At 38.8% G+C, this 12,926-nt stretch overlaps 1 protein-coding gene across 6 annotated transcripts in view; it reads left to right on the top strand.

The window, feature by feature from the left end:
- The window catches only part of MAST2 (microtubule associated serine/threonine kinase 2), a 259,350-nt gene that overhangs the window by 94,851 nt on the left and 151,573 nt on the right, over positions 1-12,926 (top strand). For 5 of the 6 annotated variants that reach the window (XM_017881764.1, XM_017881763.1, XM_017881762.1 and 2 more), the window contains exon 4: positions 11,989-12,020. In XM_017881764.1, coding sequence (XP_017737253.1) covers positions 11,989-12,020 — 32 coding nt within the window. Of the gene's footprint in view, positions 1-6,063; positions 6,106-11,988; positions 12,021-12,926 lie in introns of those variants that run through there. The other variant, XM_017881768.1, reaches the window with a different exon arrangement.

Below are 12,926 nucleotides of genomic sequence, written 5' to 3'. Positions count from 1 at the left end.
TTTGTAATGAAAATTTTGTCTATTTACATTTATTATGATTAATGATATATATGGACTTGTTTCTGCCATATTAGTTTTTGTATTTCATGTCCTATATCTCTATGCCTTACTGTCCCCTTTCTTTTTTTACCCTTTAAAAATATTGGTAGAGTTTTTTGTTTTCTTATTTTCTTTTCTATTTCTACTGGTGTGTTAGAACAAATTCAAACTTTAACCCCCTCCTGAACTCTACAAGCACTCCTTATCTCTTATTACTTCCCCCAAACTTATTTGGCCATGTAATCAAACTATGAAATTCACTGTAACCAGAGGTGACCCAGTTTACCTGAGCCAGAATGATAAGAAAGTTCTGTTTTAACTCTATAAGGAGAGTAACTTTGTAATGAATAATCTGCTTTTTATTCCCTGTTTGTGCTTTCTTAACCCCTTTTCTGCTTAGAAAGCCAGCCCCCTCTGCTTAGCTCAGCAGAACACGCATTCTATTTTAAAGAATGAGATGTTACAGAATTGCGAACAAAAGTCAGTTTGATCTTTAAACTGAAAGTCAGTTTGATCTTTAAACTAAATCTGTTGTAATTTTGTCCTTTAACAATGGTATTGTCATCAGCAGTGGATTCTGAGTAGGCCCTAGAATGTTCACCACTCCTACCCTCACCCCAAACAGTGTTATTTATGTTAGTTACACTATGTGGGTTTAATTATGAGTTATATAAAGAGACATACAATCTTTTAGTGGCAGAGAATACCTTTTTTCCTCCTTGACTTTTTTGTTTGTTTGTTTTTCTTGAGACGAGTTCTCACTGTGTTACCTAGGCTAGTCTCAGACTCTGGGCTCAACTGATCCTCCCGCCATGGCCTCCCAAAGTGTTGAGATTACAGGCGTGAGCACGGCACCTTGCCTCGTTGATTTTCAATGTTAGTTGAAAAGTAATTGTCTCCAAAACCCAGTTCTCTATCCACTTCTAATGGAGTGGATTATTGGGTTATGTTTCTTAGAGTCCGTTAATTTCCTTCTCTGGGAAGAGTGCTGCTACTGCAGTGGGAATCAATATGTATTATGTATAGTGTGAGAATTCAATATAAAGCGAGTGAGGCTCAGAGTCCCAGGGAGGGAGTTGCCTTAGGCAGAGACAGCTTTGACCCATAGTCATCTCCATGCTGGTAACTGTTGACATAAAGGACAAGGACCAGCCTTGTGACTCCTGGCTTGCATATTTACTTGTGGGGGTAGTGGTTACTGCCTTTGGACACTTGGCCTTTGTCTTTTCTTTGGAAATATTTTATGGCTTTAGTCATTGTGAATAATGAGTAGTGCATCTAGGCAGTGAATCCTCATCTGTGTGAATAGCACCCTTTCGTGTTTTGTGTGTGTGTGTGTGTGTGTGTGAGACGGAGTTTTGCTCTTGTTTCCCAGGCTGGAGTGCAATGGCATAATCTCAACTCACTGCAACCTCCGCCTCCTGGGTTCAAGCAATTCTCCTGCCTCAGCCTCCTGAGTAGCTGGGATTACGGGCATGCACCACCACGCCCAGCTAATTTTCGTGTTTCTCCATGAAGATCAGGCTGGTCTCAAACTCCCGACCTCAGGTGATCCACCAGCCTCGGCCTCCCAAAGTGCTGGGATTGCAGGCGTGAGCCACCATGCCTGGCCATGAATGGCACCATTTCGTGTTTTATGTAATACCTTTAGAAGTTTGCTTTGTGGACAAGTGAAAGAGAGTGACTGGTTATTTCTCTAGGATTTAGTATGTACAACTGTCTTTGTAACTTCAGAATATAGTTTAATATCTTTTATTCAGTGTAGTCAAACATTACTTAAAGCTCTTTGGGAAATATCATTGGCAAAAGTATCAAAATGTATCAATTTGAGGGATCCAAATGGTAATAAAATTTTGGAGACTATTAAAGCAATATATCTTGAATATTTGGGGAGGAGTGATAGGGATGGAGTATTGGGGGTGGGTTAGTTTTTAGAGAATAGCATCATAGCACTTAGCTTTAGAGCTTTGCTTCTGGTGGTTTAGATTAGAAAAATTTCCATTTCTTCTTCCTATTTTTTTTTTTTTTTTTGAGACAGGGTCTTGCTCTGTCACCCAGGCTGGAGTCTAGTGGCGTGATCTTGGCTCACTGCAACCTTCACCTCTGGTCTCAGGCGATCCTCCCACCTCAGCCCCCTGAATAGTTGGGACTACAGGCATGTGCCACCACTCCTGGCTAATTTTTTTTGAACTTTTTTATTGGAGACGAGGTCTCACTGTGTTGCAAGGCTGGTCTTGATCTCCTGAGCTCAAGGAATCCTCCCGCCTCGACCTCCCAAAGTGCTGGGATTACAGGTGTGAGCCACCACACCTGGCCAATTTCTTATTATTAATCCAAAGTGTCTTACTTTAAACTTTTAAGTTTATTTTTAAAATTCAAGCCTAGGAATAACTTTTGTGAGAAAGGCAGAGTAGGTGTTTTTATCTCAGGTGAACAGGTAAGAATAATGAGGTTTAGAAAGGTTTAATGACTGACCAAGATTTTATAAGAAAGTAAGTAGCAGAATTGTGTTCACATATTTTTCTAAGTCCTAGGTTCTTTATACCATGTAGAAATACCCTGTTTATATCATCAAGCTGTTTATCAAACTCAAATGAGAATAACACATTATTTATAGAATAAAGGTTTTTGTTTGTTTGTTTTTGTTTTTTCTTCTTGAGACAGAATTTCTCTCTATTGCCCAGGCTGGAGTGCAGTGGTGTGATCTTGGCTCACTGCTGATCACAGTGTACTCCAGCACTGCCTCCCAAGCTCAAGTGATCTTGCCACCTCAGCCTCCTGAGTAGCTGGGACTGCTGGCACATGCCAATATGCCCAGCTATTTTTTGTAGTTTTTGTAGAGATGGGGTTTCACCATGTTGCCCAGTCTGGTCTTGAACTCCTGAGCTCAAGCAATCTTCCTGCCTCGGCATCCCAAAGTGCTGGGTTTACAGGTGTGAGCCACTGTGACTGGCCTAAAGTATTTTCATGTTCATTACTTTATTTGACCTTTACAACAGCTGTATCTAAGCCTTTGAGGTAGATGGAATCCCAGGTCACACAGTTACATGTTTTTGAGCCATGACAGAAACTTAGTTTTCCAAACTTTAAGTTTTGTGTTCTTGGCCAGGCATGGTGGCTCACACCTGTAATCCCAGTGCTTTGGGAGGCTGAGGTGGGTGGATCACGAGGTCAGGAGATAATGTTCCTTTAAGACTAGATATTAAATGATATTAAGATATATTTTCTTCCTAGTTAATATTTTTCTCTTCTTAAAGCATTCCAGCTCTCCGTGGAGTAACTACCAGCCAGGAGACTGTCCGTAAATAATATGTGATAATAGAACATATTCTTCCCCTAGTAAAACTTCTTGCTGATATTATTGCAATTGATAGTTTTCGTCAATGCAACTCCAAACTGGTAGACAGGACCCTATCATGTGCCTTATAATGATGATAACAATAATAGTATGAACCATTTACTTAGTTGATGGATTCATAGATTTATTCGTCCAATATTCATTTGGTGCCTTCTAGGCCAGGTATTCTGCTGGGTGCCAGGAATGTCCTTGTGAGCAAGACTAATTCCTACTCACCTGAAGCTAACAGTCAAAGAAAACAGATAATTTAGCAAATAATTATAATAATGAGTAAAGTAGGTATGATTGAGGAATTAAAGGAATATTTGGGTAATATATGGGAGGAGGCTGGAGGGGAAACTGTGTAGAAAAACTTTCCAGAGGAAATGAAATTTAAACTGAACTCCAGGAAGGTATAAAAAGAGATAAAGAAAAATAATCCAGACCAAGAGAACAGTAAGTGTGAAGACCTGAAGGTGAAAGAAAGCATGGCAAGCCTGAGTCCAAAACTCCAATAAGACTGGAGAATTGTGCAGATGATACTGAGAAGGGAGGCAGTCACAGCCAAGTAGTGCCCTGTAGACTACAGAAAGGATTTTAGACTTTATCCATTGCAGAATTATAAGAGAGAAAGGAACCATTTAAAAAAGTTATTTTTGGCTGGGTGCGGTGGCTCATGCCTGTAATCCCAGCACTTTGGGAGACCGAGGCGGGTGGGTCACCTGGGGTCAGGAGTTCGAGACCAGACTGACCAACATGGTGAAACCCCATCTTTACTAAAAAAACAAAAATTAGCTGGGCATGGTGGCATATGCCTGTAATCCCAGCTACTCGGGAGGCTGAGGCAGGAGAATCGCTTGAACCCGGGAGGTGGAGGTTGCTGTGAGCCGAGATCATGCCAGCCTGGGTGACAGAACGAGACTTCATCTTAAAAAAAAAAAAAAAAAAAAGTTATTTTTGACTTCAGTATTTATTTCATTAAACCCACATGGGTTATTACTCAGAAAACAAGTACTATATATGATATTTACATTAATATAACGTTAATCAAAGGGGACAAAACTGAATGAAAGGGAGACCAATTAGGAGGATGTTTAGGATGATGGTGGCTTGTGCCCGGGGAAGTAGAAGTGAATTGACAGATTAAAGATAGGTATTTTGGAAGTAGAATTGACAGAGCTTGATGAATAATGGATATAGAGAGTGAGAGAAAGTGAAAAATCAAGAATGACCCTGGGTTTGGTGGTACCATCATCAAAATAGAAAACAGAGGAGGAGCGAGACTGAGTAGAAAGATAAGCTGAGTTTTAGACATATTAAGACAAGGTAGTTGTATGTACAACTATAGAGGTCTAGTATGGGATAGAGATACAAATTTGAGATTTATCTGTAAAATATATAGAGAAAGGAGAGTGTACAAGCAGAACTTTAAGGACAGTCCACATTTAAGAGTTTAAGGTGATGGAGGATGAGCCTACAAAGGTGTTTAAATGGTGTGTTTGCAGGGATAAGAGGAAGAACAAGAGAATGTGTCTTCATGGCAAGAAAAGTCTTCCAGGACAGAAGAGTGAATGGTACTATCAGGTGCTGCTGAGCAGTGGAGCCAAAAAAGATAGGTGGTCTAAAAATGCAGTGATGCTTCATTACACTGACATTATACATAACATTGGCAGTGTGGCAAGAATGGTTTAAATGGGGTGGTAAGATCTGGGGATATTTGTAGAGTGTTGAAGAATGAGTAGGAAGTGAGAAATTAGAGATGTTGGATGGAGATAACTCATTCAAGAAGTGTGGTTGTGAAGGGAAATAAAATTGATAAGGCAGTGTTTGAAGAGGGATGTGTAGTTATTAAGGGAATTTATATCCTTACCTCAAGCTGGAATAGACTTGAATGTGTTCAGAATGCTAATCAGGAAGATCATTAAGAACATGAAGAGTCAAGAGATAATGAGTAGATCAGAGAAGGCTGAATGGAATGGGCTTCACCTGATATTGTAATATATTACCAGGTATTACCAGCCTAGTTGCTAGAAGGTTATGAGTAAAATAATTTATGGTTATCTGTCTAAATGGGAGTACTCTTGCCTCAGCCAAGTTTCCTGATTGTGTAGCTTTTCTCCCCAACCTGCTGTAAATATTCCCTGGGAAAAGGAGGCTTGGGAAAACATTGCTCCTTGGACTACCTTTATGTGGTTGGAGGGCACTTCTTGTTCCACCGTGCCTTAGTTGTCACAGAAGGTACTGATCTGGAGTCCTGGCATCAAATGCAGGCTTTTGTATAGGTGTAAGGAAGTCGGAAGGGATGAATTTCCACAGATACATTTCCATGCCTCTAAACAAATGCAGAGAGGGGCATATATGCATTTTATAAAATTTTATTATTGTTAAGCCAAAATTATACTCTACCATGTTACCCATTTAAACTATTCAAGAAGTCAGAACTGTCATGTAGATTCAAAGAACAAATATTTCCAGTTTTATATAGATTGTTTCAGAAAGTAGAAAAAGAGGATATATTACCTTAGCACATTTTATGAATGTCTTCGTCTGTTCATGCTGCTATAAAAAAATACCACAGATTGGGTAATTTATAAAGAACAGACATTTATTTTCTTACAGTCCTGGAGTCTGAGAAGTCCAAGATCAAGGTGCTGGCATTTGTGTGGCGAGTGCCTTCTTGCTGTTTCTTCACATGGCGGAGGATGGAAAGGCGAAAAGGGCTGAAAGATGTATGAAGCCTCTTTTTTCTCTTTTAATTTTGATTTTTTTGAGATGGGGTCTTGCTCTGTTGGCCAAGCTGGCCTCATACTCCTGGGCTTAAGCGATTCTCCTGCCTCAGTCTCCTGAGTAGCTGGGACTACAGGTGCATATCACCATGCCTGGCTTAAAGCTTTACGAAGGCCTTAATCATTTCTCTTGTTTTTCCTCTTATCCCTGCAAACACACCATTTAAACACCTTTGTAGGCTCATCCTTCATCACCTTAGACCCTTAAATGTGGACTGTCCTTAAAGTTCTGCTTGTACACTCTCCTTTCTCTATATATTTTACAGATGAATCTCAAATTTCTATCTCTATCCCAGATCTTTTTGCTGACCTCTATAGTTGTACATACAACTACCTTGTCTTAATATGTCTAAATGTAAAATGTACAAGAGAGGAGGCCTCATGACCTAATCACCTCTTACAGGCCCCACCTCTTAATACTATCACATTGGATTTTAAAGTCCAATGTGAATTTTGGATGAGACACAAACATTGAAACCTTAGCAATGAGGATAGTATAAATATGATGTCAAAATTGGACAAGAACATTTCGAGAAGAGAAAGTATATAGGCCAGTCTTACTTACTAATATACAGGCAAATATCCTAAATAAAAGTTTCTAGGCCTAGATACTTTTATTAGTGAAAACTGTTAATATTTAAGGAAGAAATAACACCAGTCTTACATAAATTCTTTCAGAAAATAGAGGAGTAAGGAACAGTTCCCTGTCAGTTTTAGGAGACCGGCATAATTGTGATACAAAAATCTGATAAAGACATAAGAAAATTAGAGATTATTATCCTTTATGAAAATAGGTGTAAAAATCATTAATGAGATATTAGCAAATAGAATCTAGCAATGTATTTGATAAAGTTGAATTTTAGCTGGGCACGGTGACTCACACCTGTAATCCTAGCACTTTGAGAGGCCAAGGTGGGTAAATCACCTGAGGTCAGGAGTTTGAGTCCAGCCTGACTAACATGGTGAAACCCCATCTCTACTAAAAATACAAAAATTAGCCAGGCATGGTGGCACACACCTGTAAACCCAGCTACTTGGGAGGCTGAGGCAGGAGAATCACGTGAACCTGGGAGGCAGAGGTTGCAGTGAGTGGAGATCACACTACTGTACTCCAGTCTGGGTGATGGAGCAAGGCTCCATCTCAAAAAAAACAAAACAAAACAAAACAAAAAACCAAAACTTGAATTTAACTCAGAATTGCAAAATTAATTTAATCTTAGAAAATCAATCACTGTAATTGGCCACATTAACAGCAGAGAAAAACTATGTAAGCATTTCAGTAGATGCAGAGAAAGTATTTGACATAATCCATGCCCATGTGTGAGAAAGACTATGAACAAATTAGGAATAGAAGAGAACTTGTTAAAAAGTTATCCATGAAAAACCTATAACTAACATAATATTAAATATTCAAAATGTTAAATGCTTTTCTCCTAAGATTAGATGAGAAGCCAGACAAGGATATCTACCACTTCTATTTAACATCTTATAGAAAATTCTAGAAAATGGAAAGAAGTAAAACTCTCCCTATTGATAGAAGATATGATTGTTTATATAGAAAAATTCTAAGGAATATACAAAACAGTTATGATTAATAATGGTTTTACCAAAGTATAGGATACATGGTCAATATAAAATTAATTACATTTCTATATACATGCAAGCAATTGAAAATGAAATAAAAGGTTTTATTTATAATAGCTTTAAAAAATCTACTTAGGGATGAGCTTCATAAAAGGAGTTTTGTTAAAAACGGTAAAACATTGCTTAGAGTAATTAAAGTACGCGGTAAATGGAGAAATACTATGTTCATGTATTGTAAGACTTGATGTTTTCAGATATCACTTCTTCCAAATTGATGTATAATCCCAGCAGGCTTTTTTTGGTAAAAATTAACAATTGGATTCAGAAATTCAAATTGAAATGAGAATCTAGAATATCTAAAGCAATCTTGGAAAACAACAAAGTTAAAGGACTGTATAATCCGACTTCAGGACTGAATATAAAACTACAGAATCATGACAGTGTGGTGCTTGCATAGGGCAGAAAAATAGATCAGTAGGATGCAATAGAGAGCCTAGAAAGGTTTCAAAAAAATTTGTTAGGGAAAGGACAATGTTTTCAATAAATGGTATTGAAATAAGTGGATATCCATCTCACGTATTACTTCAAAATTAATTTTCACTCATCAAAAGGCACCACTGGCCTGGCGTGGTGGCTCATGCCTGTAATACCAACACTTTGGGAGGCTGAGGCAGGTGGATCACCTGAGATCAGGAGTTCTAGACCAGCTTGACCAATATGGTGAAAATCCGTCTCTACTAAGAATACAAAAATTATCTGGGTGCCTGTAATCCCAGCTACTCGAGAGACTGAGGCAGGAAAATCACTTGAACCCGGGAGATGGAGGTTGCCGTGAGTCGAGATCGCACCACTGTGCTCCAGCCTGGGTGACAGAGCGAGACTCCATCTCAAAAAAAAAGAAAAAAGAAAAAAGAAAAAGGTACCACCAATAACTTTAGTAGGCAAGCCACAGATTAGAACATATTTACAAAACATACATGACACAGGACTTGTATTTAGAAGATTATTAAGAACTCTTACAATTTAATAGCAAAAGGTAACTCAATTTTATTTTTTATTTTTTTATTTTATTTTTTTTGAGATGGAGTCTCGCTCTGTCTCCCTGGCTGGAGGGCAGTGGCACAATCTCGGCTCACTACAAGCTCCGCCTCCCGGGTTTACGCCATTCTCCTGCCTCAGCCTCCCGAGTAGCTGGGACTACAGGCACCCGCAACCGCGCCCAGCTGATTTTTTGTATTTTTAGTAGAGACAGGGTTTCACCATGGTCTCAATCTCCTGACCTTGTGATCCGCCCGCCTTGGCCTCCCAAAGTGCTGGGATTACAGGCGTGAGCCACCGCGCCCGGCCTCAATTTTTAAAAAGGTAAAAAAATTTTAAGATACTTCACAAAGGAATATATATTGATGGTTAATAAGCACATGAAAAGATACTCAACATCATTAGTCATCAGGAAAATGATTAAAGCCACAGTGAGATACCCCTACAAACCTAAATGGCTAAAATGTAAAATTACTAAAATATAAAAAACTGATACCATATATTGGCATGAATGTAGGGCAGTTGGAACTTTCTTATATTGTTAATGTAAACGTAACATGTATTAGCTAGAATGTGAAGCAGTTGAAACTCTCATACATTGTTCATGGGAGTGTAACATGGTATAATCACTTTAGAAAAAGGGCTGGTAGCTTCTTATAAAACTAAACATATATCTACCCTTTAACCAAGTAATTTTACACTTTTAGGGATTTACCCAAGACAAATGAAATATAGCTTGTCAAAAAGACCTGTTACAGGAATGTTAATAGCTGAAAAATGGAATTGGAGAAAGGATAAATTAACTGGGGTGTATTCATATTGCTATTGTTACTTGCAACAACATGGATGAATCTCACAAATACTATGCTGAGTTGAAGAAGCCTATGTAAAAAGGTTTATATTTGTATGGTTCCATTCATATGAAGTTTTGAGGAGGTAAAAGTAATCTGTGGTAACATAATGAGAATAATATTTGCTTGGGGTAGGAAGATAGTGGTTTGTTGGGGATTTACAAAGAAAGGACATGGTGGAACTATCTGGATTGATGGACATGTTCTGTATTTTGATAGAGATTTAGGTTGGCTGGGTGCAGTGGCTCACGCCTGTAATCCCAGCACTTTGGGAGGCTGAGGCGGGCAGATCACGTGAGGTCGGGAGTTCAAGACCAGCCTGACCAACATGGAGAAACTCCGTCTCTACTAAAAATGCAAAATTAGCCGGGCGTAGTGGTGCATGTCTGTAATTCCAGCTACTTGGGAGGCTGAGGCAGGAGAACCGCTTGAACTCGGGAGGTGGAGGTTGCAGTGCCCCAAGATTGCACCATTACACTCCAGCCTGGGCAACACGAGTGAAACTCTGCCTCAAAAAAAAAGATTTAGGTTATCTGAGTATATGTACTTACCAGACTTATCAATCGGCATACGTGAGATGAAGTAATTTAAGATTTGTACAATTGAATGTTTGTAAATTTACCTAGAAAAACACACAAAAGAATTGCAATCAAATACTGAATTTTAGCAAAAATAATTTTGTAAAGTAAGTGAATTTTACAAAAATAAGGCATATTAAACTTATTGTGAAAAGTAAACCGGCTGGGCGTGGTGGCTCACACCTGTAATCCCAGCACTTTGGGAGGCCAAGGCGGGAGGATCACTTGAGGTCAGGAGTTTGAGGCCAGCCTGGCCAACATGGCAAAATACTAAAATACAAAAAAAGAAAAAAATTAGCTGGGCGTTGTGGTGCATGCCTGTAATCCCAGCTACTCAGGAGACTGAGGCAGGAGAATCGCTTGAACCCAGGAAGTGGAGGTTGCAGGGAACTGAGATCGGCCAGCCTGGGCGACAGTGTGAGACTCCATCTCAGAAAAAAAGAAAAGAAAAAAGCAAATCTATAAAACTTTTCGAAGAAAATATAAGCACATGTATTCATGACTGTGTAATCAGGGATATATTTCTTACATGGACAGTTGTTTTGGAGAACAATTTGGAATATCCAGTACTTTATGACTCAGTAGTTCAACGTCCAAGAAATATTTCCTACATGTGCACTAGGAAACAACTACAAGAATGTTTACAGGAGTATTGTTTTAATGGAGAAGAAAAAGATGGAAACAAAATTAAATTTCCATTTACTAGAGAATAGATAAATAAATATTGGTATATTCATAGACTGGACCACTGTCTGAAGATTAGTGAACTAAAGTGAAATATATCCACATGGGTGAATCTCCCAGTTTTCATAATGTTGGCTAATGTCAGCAGAGGAATACATATAATATTGTACCATGTATATATAATTTTAAAACATGTAAAACAATACTAATTTTTTATGAATCCAAAAACACATATGGAAAATATAAAAAACAAATTAAGAATAGTTGTTAATTTAGGACTGGTAGGAGGTGGGACTTGATACACTTGGAAAGCAAGTCACAGTGGCCCCAACTGTTATTGTAAAGGTTATTTCTTATGCCAGTGGTGTGTAAAGTCATGTCTTTGTTATATTATTTCCTATACTATTTTATTTGTCTAAAATATTTTCTAATTATCACCCACTGCCCTAATCCCATTTCATTCCTTCTGTATGCTTGCCACTAATGCCTTTTACAATTCAGCAGCAGTTAACGGCTGGCTTAGCGTGCCTGTAATCTACACTGGGGAGATGGTTCCATCTAGTGGGAAAAATGTTTCATGTGTTCTATGGGACATTCCTTTTAGGAAGGAAGAGTAAAAAAGTAATAGTTTGCCCGAGTCTAAGAGGCCGGGCACGGTGGCTCATGCCTGTAATCCCAGCACTTTGGGAGGCCGAGGCGGGTAGATCACGAGGTCAGGAGATGGAGACCATCCTAACACGGTAAAACCCTGTCTCTGCTAAAAACACACACACACACACACACACACACACACACAGCCACGTGTGGTGGTGGTTGCCTGTAGTCCCAGCTACTCGGGAGGCTGAGGCAGGAGAATGACGTGAACCCGGGAGTTGGAGCTTGCAGTGAGTTGAGATCATGCCACTGCACTCCAGGCTGGGAGACAGAATGAGACTCTATCTCAAAAAAAAGACAAAGAAAAAGTTGTTATTTAGAAATATATGACCTTTTCCATTATTAAGATAATACTGTGAATTTCCTAGGACATTTAGGTAGACCAACAGGTCTCAGATGGGTTCTTATTTCTAACTTGCGTATGTTTTGTTTTTCAGAAGGAGTTAAGCCTTCCAAGAAGAGGCAGCTTGTAAGTAGATGATTATTACCATTATGATTATGATCTCCTACTTAGGAACCCCTCTTGGGAACATTTCCCACTGTCATGTGGAAGAATCCCGCTCAGAAATATTTCTTTCTGTGTACTCGTATCTGAGCTAGGGAAGCCAGCAGGCCAACTGACTTCTCCCACTAGGTCAGATTTTCCCTCCTCCCCATTCCTCTCCACCTCCAAATCTCTCCTCTATCTCAGTTTTTGCATAACATTTTGGGAAAGTTACAACTTAAATGTTCACCACAGTCTTACACTTGTGCTTTGGGATTTACTGAGTTTTAGTAGACTCAAGCTAAGGAGATAGGAATATTAAAATGGAAACCCTTTGCGTTTACATCTATCCCGTAGCATGGTATGAGGAGAAGACCAACTTTTCTGATAAGTTGAGGCAAGGGCAGCTAAGTTTGGAGACTACGTTGAATGGAATAGGTTCCCAACCTGTTTGGTTTTTTTCTGGCTTCAGGGTTAGGGGAGATTAATAAATAGTCTTTGTCCCTGGATTTTAATTTCTTATATTCTCTTGGACTGCTTTTCCTCTAGGAATTCGGTTGGGGCAGTATTAGAAATTTGGCCAATCAGAATCACCTGGAATGCTTGTTAAAGTGCGGAGTGTGAACTTAATACATTAAAATCTCTATGTTGGGGCCCAAAAACCTGTACTGTATATACCTACAACATACTCATCTTTACCATGATTTACTAGTAAAGTCACATCTGGGGAACCCTAAGGAAATAGAGCTGTGATAAAACAATGGCTTTTAAACTTTTCCTTAACAAAAAAAGAGATCAAATTAAGGAGGAGATCACAACAAGATTTATATTTATGTATTAAGTATACTTTACGTACACATCATATGCAATTTTTTTTTTTTTTTTTTTTTT

Source organism: Rhinopithecus bieti, unplaced genomic scaffold, assembly GCF_001698545.2.
Source record: "Rhinopithecus bieti isolate Rb0 unplaced genomic scaffold, ASM169854v2 scaffold_12155, whole genome shotgun sequence".
NCBI lineage: Eukaryota > Metazoa > Chordata > Mammalia > Primates > Cercopithecidae > Rhinopithecus > Rhinopithecus bieti.
This window is presented reverse-complemented; position numbering and strand designations above follow the sequence as displayed.